Source organism: Lampetra fluviatilis, chromosome 63 (assembly GCF_964198595.1).
Source record: "Lampetra fluviatilis chromosome 63, kcLamFluv1.1, whole genome shotgun sequence".
NCBI classification, from domain to species: domain Eukaryota; kingdom Metazoa; phylum Chordata; class Hyperoartia; order Petromyzontiformes; family Petromyzontidae; genus Lampetra; species Lampetra fluviatilis.
Window position 1 is genome coordinate 3,503,883 of NC_136337.1, and position 6,634 is coordinate 3,510,516.

General features: G+C 53.5%; 1 protein-coding gene across 7 annotated transcripts in view; it reads right to left on the minus strand.

The window, feature by feature from the left end:
• Positions 1 to 837: 837 nt before the first annotated feature.
• TSPO (translocator protein) overlaps positions 838 to 6,634 on the minus strand; it is a 20,861-nt gene continuing 15,064 nt past the window's right edge. For all 7 annotated transcript variants that reach the window (XM_078881867.1, XM_078881864.1, XM_078881865.1 and 4 more), the window contains exons 2-4: positions 4,041 to 4,233; positions 2,859 to 2,997; positions 838 to 1,805 (exon numbers count right to left, since the gene is read on the minus strand). In XM_078881867.1, coding sequence (XP_078737993.1) covers positions 1,617 to 1,805; positions 2,859 to 2,997; positions 4,041 to 4,225 — 513 coding nt within the window. In that variant the 5' untranslated portion in view covers positions 4,226 to 4,233 and the 3' untranslated portion in view covers positions 838 to 1,616. The remainder of the gene's footprint in view (positions 1,806 to 2,858; positions 2,998 to 4,040; positions 4,234 to 6,634) is intronic.

Sequence of the window (6,634 nt, forward strand, 5' to 3'; positions counted from 1 at the left end):
ACCTCCTGCGCACCAGGCGAGGTAGTTAACATCTCCTAGCCACCGTGATGATGATGATGAGAGAGAGAGAGACACGCAAACTCCAAATATACAGCAGCAGGCGTCAGGGTCGGGATCGAACCCACGACCTCCCAATCTCAACTAAAACTTTCGGTGTTTTTCTTCTTCTACATTTCACCAGGTGAGGCCCCAATGCCCAAACGACACCGGCTCTGTTTCAACAGCGACCTGGCCACAACAACAACAAACACGATCAATCTTCTTGGTTCTTTCGGTCGTCACGTAGAAGGGAAATAATAAAATAATAAAAATAAAATACAAAATTCTCACGAAGTGGCCGATTACGTGGAAGGACCGAGAGAGGCACTCACGTGATGTAACACCTTGTCCTGCGGAGGGAGCTGGTAGGAACGTTGGGTTGCTCGGTCAATGGCCTGCAGGGTCAACGGCGGCGTGGTGTATTCCGCAAATATGGCCGACTGTGAGGGCGGGCACAAGCCGGCGTGAGTAGGTTAAACGTTGAGTTTTATAAGGGCACCACGGGGTGACCAGCCCCTCCCCACCCAGCCCCTCCCCACCCTCCCCACCCAGCCCCTCCCCACCCTTCCCTCCCCGCCCAGCCCCTCCCTGCACGACGGACAGACGGACACAATAATCCCCTGTGGGCTGGTGTAACCAGGAGGTTCCTACCAGTGTAACGCAACTTGTGTGTGCACGTGTGTGCGTGCGTGTGCGTGTAACCGTGTGTTGAACTTCTTTGTCATCACCGTTACGGAGCCGCCAACCGTGCCGATCGGAGGGCGCGGGAAGCAAAAAACTGAACGCAACAACGAAAACTGAGTTCTCAGGAAATTTAAATTGAGACATTTTTCAACCGAGTACAGTGCTGTCCTGTTATAGCAGGGTGGGGTATAGTAATGTATAGCGCTGTGTGTAGTAGTATATAGTGTAGTGTGGAGTAGTGTATAGTGTAGTGTATAGCGCTGTGTATAGTGTAGTGTATAGTAATGTAAAGTGTAGTGTATAGTAGTGTATAGTGTAGTGTATAGTAGTGTATAGTGTAGTGTGTAGTAATATATAGTGTATAGTGATGTATAGCGCTGTGTATAGTAGTGTATAGTGTAGTGTATAGTAGTGTACAGTGTAGTGTATAGCGTTGTGTAGTGTATAGTGTAGTGTATAGTGTAGTGTATAGTGTAGTATATAGTGTAGTGTGTGTAGTGTATAGTGTAGTGTATAGTGTAGTGTATAGTGTAGTAGTGTAGTGTATAGTGTAGTGTATAGTGTAGTGTATAGTGTAGTGTATAGTGTAGTAGTGTAGTGTATAGTGTAGTGTATAGTGTAGTAGTGTAGTGTATAGTGTAGTGTATAGTGTAGTGTATAGTGTAGTAGTGTAGTGTATAGTGCAGTGTATAGTAGTGTACTCTATAGTGTAGTGTATAGTGTAGTGTATAGTGTAGTGTATAGTCTAGTATACTGCATCGTGTGATGATCGCAAGCCGCAGGGTTTAGGACGACAGACTCAGCACAGCAACAACAACAACAATCAGCTCCAGTGGATCTCGCCTTCCAGCAATCGAGCAAGGCAGCGCCTAGCAAGACAGCGCTGCGAGCCATCATCCTTCCTTCTTCTCGCCCTCCACGTCCCCCTTGTTGTCCTGCCACACCCGGTAATTGAGCGCGGCGGCGAAGCTCAGCCACGCCAGGTAGGGCACCATGAGCATGGCCGCCGTCTTGTTGATGGGGTACCAGCTGGCGGCGGTGGCCGCCGCCGTGCCCGACAGCAACAGGATCTCGGCAAAAGCCTGCGCGGGGACGACAGGCGGGTCCAGGCGATTACAAAATTAAACGATGCTTTACGCACACACACACACACACACGTGGTGGTCACAACGCCGTAGTAAACAGTGTACGCTCGCACGGATGTTGACTGGGTGAGGCGCGCCGACTGAGACCGAAGCATGGGAGACGATTACCCACAATCCCACAGCGAGAGAGAGAAAGAGAAGAACCATCGGCTCAGTTGTGATCACGTGACGCTCGGCAGACAAAGCGTATACTGTACGTACTACAGTGGTATACTGTACGTACCGCAGTGGCATACTGTACGTACTGCAGTGGTATACTGTACGTACTGCAGTGGTATACTGTACGTACTGCAGTGGTATACTGTATGTACTGCAGTGGTATACTGTACGTACTGCAGTGGTATACTGTACATACTGCAGTGGTATACTGTACATACCACAATAGTATACTGTACGTACCGCAGTAGTATACTGTACGTACTACAGTGGTGCACTGTACGTACAGCAGTAGCACACTGTACGTACTGTGGTGGTATACTGTACGTACTGCTGTGGTATACTGTACGTACTACAGTAGCATACTGTAGTACTACAGTGGCATACTGTACGTACTACAGTGGTATACTGTACGTACTGCTGTAGTATACTGTACGTATTGCAGTGGTATACTGTACGTACTGCTGTAGTATACTGTACGTATTGCAGTGGTATACTGTACGTACTGCAGTGGTATACTGTACGTACTACAGTACTCATATTGCAAGATCTCGCTCATTTATCAAATGAATATTTACTAAAAAATTTTGCCCGTCTTGCAAAACACTCGCAGACCAAGTTACTCGCAATCCAAGGTTTTACTGCAGAGGTGTAGAGGTGTACGAGCGTGCCTGTTGTGTTGTATATATGTGTGTATAGAGGTGTGTAAGCATACATGTTCTCTTGTATATATATATGTGTATAGAGGTGTGTACAGGTGTGTGTAAGCGTGCGTGTCGTGTTGTACAGAGAGGAGTTGTATAAAGACGCGTGCAGAGGTGTGCATGCCTATACCAAGCCCATGCGGTGAGCCTTGAAGAAGATCGGGGTCCACATCCAGTTGAGCGCCAGCTGAGCCCCGTAGAGGCCTAGCGGCGTGACGGCGTCGCCGCTGAAGCCCCCGACGTCACGCCACACCAGGTACGACGCGTACCTGCCTCGCACGCACACACAACCACGCTGGTGACGCTGGTGACCCTGCCGTGTGACCCCGCAGTGTGACCCCGCCGTGTGACCCTGCGGTTACGAGTTTGAAAGGAAATAAGGACGGGCTTCGTTTGCCCCTTTCTGGCACTGCAAGAGGTCACGGAACCTTTCGTGGCAGTAAAACATTACTTCATTGGAACCTCATTTGCCATGAAAAAATATGATAATTGTTTTTTTTACCCTTTTATCTGGCAACAAAACTGACACCTTTTTTTACGAGGAGTCATGTTTGCATAGACCACAATACCTGCAGTCATAATGCAAACAAAAAACATAACTCTGATAATGTATGCAGCTCTCATACTCTGATGTTGCATTGTCTTTTGAGTTGTGCGCCTTTTGGCGTCATCTGGTCCAACACCATGTGAGACTAGGCTCTAAGGAAAGCTGTCTCGGGTGTGGACCAATCAACTTCAAAAACAGTGCACACATTATCAGAGTTGTGTTTTTTGTTTGCATTATGACTGCAGGTATTGTGGTCAATGCAAACATGACTCCTTGTAAAAAAGGTGTCAGTTTTGTTACCAGATAAAAGGGTAAAAAAACTGTTATCCAATTTTGCTACTGGCAAAGGAGGTTCCAATGGTGTAAATGCTTACCCCATGCTCTCATACTCTGCTGGTGCATTGTCTTTGAGTTGTGCGCCTTTTGGCATCATCTGCTCCAACACCATGTGAGACTAGGCTCTAAGGAAAGCTGTCTCGGGTGTGGACCAATCAACTTCAAGGACAGTGCATACATTATCAATTATTTTTCGATTTAAAGCTTTCGTGACTGCAGGGATTCATCTTCTTGGTTCTTTCGGTAAAGTCACGTAGAAGTAAAAAAAAAAAAATACAAAAATAATTATGTCATTATGTTGCATTTTTTATTATTTTATTATTTCCATTCTACGTGACTTTACCGAAAAAACCGAAGAGTAGCGAGCGGCCTTACCTGGTGAAATAACACGAAAAAATGTTGCTCTTCCAGTTCCCACCAACGACTCACCCCATGCCGGTGTACAGCAGCGGCCAGACCACGGGGAAGGCCCGGTTGGGCGGCCGCCACTCCGGCTTCTTGAGGCCCTCGTACCAGCCCTTGATCTCGCTGCGCGTGAGCACGCCGCCCGCAAGGCCGCCCACGTGCGGCAGGAGGGTGGCGCACACGGGAGGCAACCACGCAGACGACACCATGGTGGTCCCTGCGGCACGCGGCACCACCACCGTCATCGGCACGACGTCAGCATGGCGACGCGATCACTGCCGCGTCATCGCCGCGTCATCGCCTCTTCACCACAGCACCATCACGGCACCATCACGGCATCACCACCATCGGCACGACGTCAACACGGCGTCGCAATCATTGCCGCGTCATCGCCGCGTCATCGCCGCACCATCACGGCATCACCACCATCGCCACGACGTCAACACGGCGTCAACACGGCGTCGCAATCATTGCCGCGTCATCGCCACGACGTCAGCACGGCGTCGCAATCACTGCCTTGTCATCGCCGCGTCATCACCATCACCACGACGTCAGCACAGCGTCGCAATCACTGCCTCGTCATCGCCGCGACGTCATCGCCGCACCATCACGGCATCATCGCCGCTTCACCACGGCACGGATCCACCCAGCCACCACACACCGCCCACCACCCTTCACCGTGTTAGCCTTTACAACAATCACGGACGCGTCGGACAACCAGCTCTCAAGCCTCACGTAAACCACGTGGCTACGGTGTGCCTCCCACCACTCTTGATCCCTACCCCTCCCGTCTGTACGTCTCCCTCTGTCACTCTAAACCGGCTCGATCTTCACGTCGTAAACCACGTGACTGACGCGTGGCCACCCCCACTCTGAATCCCACCTCTCACCGCCCACCAAGAAAACCGACGCCGCTCCTCCTCCTCGCAGCAGCAGCAGCAGCAAGAGCAGCAGCAGCAAGAGCAGCAGCAGCAGCAAGAGTAGCAGCAAGAGCAGCAGCAGCAGCAGCAAGAGCAGCAGCAGCAAGAGCAGCAGCAGGAGCAGCAAGAGCAGCAGCAGGAGCAGCAGCAGCAAGAGCAGCAGCAGCAAGAGCAGCAGCAGCAGCAGCAGCAGCAGGAGCAGCAGCAGCAGCAGCAGCAGCAAGAGCAGCAGCAGCAAGAGCAGCAGCAGCAGCAGCAGCAGGAGCAGCAGCAGCAGGAGCAGCAGCAGCAGCAGGAGCAGCAGCAGCAGCAGCAGCAGGAGCAGCAGCAGCAGCAGGAGCAGCAGCAGCAGCAGGAGCAGCAGCAGCAGGAGCAGCAGCAACAGCAGCAGCAGCAGCAGGAGCAGCAGGAGCAGCAGCATCAGGAGCAGCAGCAGCAGGAGCAGCAGCAGCAGCAGGAGCAGCAGCAGCAGCAGCAGGAGCAGCAGCAGCAGCAGCAGCAGCAGGAGCAGCAGCAGGAGCAGCAGCAGCAGCAGCAGGAGCAGCAGCAGCAGCAGGAGCAGCAGCAGCAGCAGGAGCAGCAGCAGCAGCAGCAGGAGCAGCAGCAGCAGCAGCAGGAGCAGCAGCAGGAGCAGCAGCAGCAGGAGCAGCAGCAGCAGCAGGAGCAGCAGCAGGAGCAGCAGCAGCAGCAGCAGGAGCAGCAGCAGCAGCAGGAGCAGCAGCAGCAGCAGCAGGAGCAGCAGCAGCAGCAGCAGGAGCAGCAGCAGGAGCAGCAGCAGCAGCAGGAGCAGCAGCAGCAGCAGGAGCAGCAGGAGCAGCAGCAGCAGCAGCAGGAGCAGCAGCAGCAGCAGGAGCAGCAGCAGCAGGAGCAGCAGCAGCAGCAGGAGCAGCAGCAGCAGCAGGAGCAGCAGGAGCAGCAGCAGCAGCAGGAGCAGCAGCAGCAGCAGGAGCAGCAGGAGCAGCAGCAGCAGCAGGAGCAGCAGCAGGAGCAGCAGCAGGAGCAGGAGCAGCAGCAGCAGCAGGAGCAGCAGCAGCAGCAGGAGCAGCAGGAGCAGCAGCAGCAGCAGGAGCAGCAGCAGCAGCAGCAGCAGGAGCAGCAGGAGCAGCAGCAGCAGCAGGAGCAGCAGCAGCAGCAGCAGCAGGAGCAGCAGCAGCAGCAGGAGCCGCAGCAGCAGCAGCAAGAGCAGCAGCAGCAAGAGCAGCAGCAGCAAGAGCAGCAGCAGCAGCAAGAGCAGCAGCAGCAAGAGCAGCAGCAGCAGCAAGAGCAGCAGCAGTAAGAGCAGCAGCAGCAGCAGCAAGAGCAGCAGCAGCAGCAGCAGGAGCAGCAGCAGTAAGAGCAGCAGCAGCAGCAAGAGCAGCAGCAGTAAGAGCAGCAGCAGCAGCAGCAAGAGCAGCAGCAGCAGGAGCAGCAGCAGCAAGAGCAGCAGCAGCAGCAGGAGCAGCAGCAGGAGCAGTGAGGCTCTAGTACGGCCCGCCTCCCCATGCCCGTCTCTCCTGACCCCTTTGACCCCGTCCCTCCGTTCCTTCGACCATCCTTCTCGCCATTCAGACGCTGTCTTCCCGACAGCTCTGTTCTTCACCTGAGCACGGGTCTGTTGAAGAACAGGTCTGTCGACAGACCTGTTCTACACCTGAGGACGGCTGCTTGCGTTGTGGCCGAAACGTCGTGAGAATTGTATTTTATTATGTTTCATTTTTA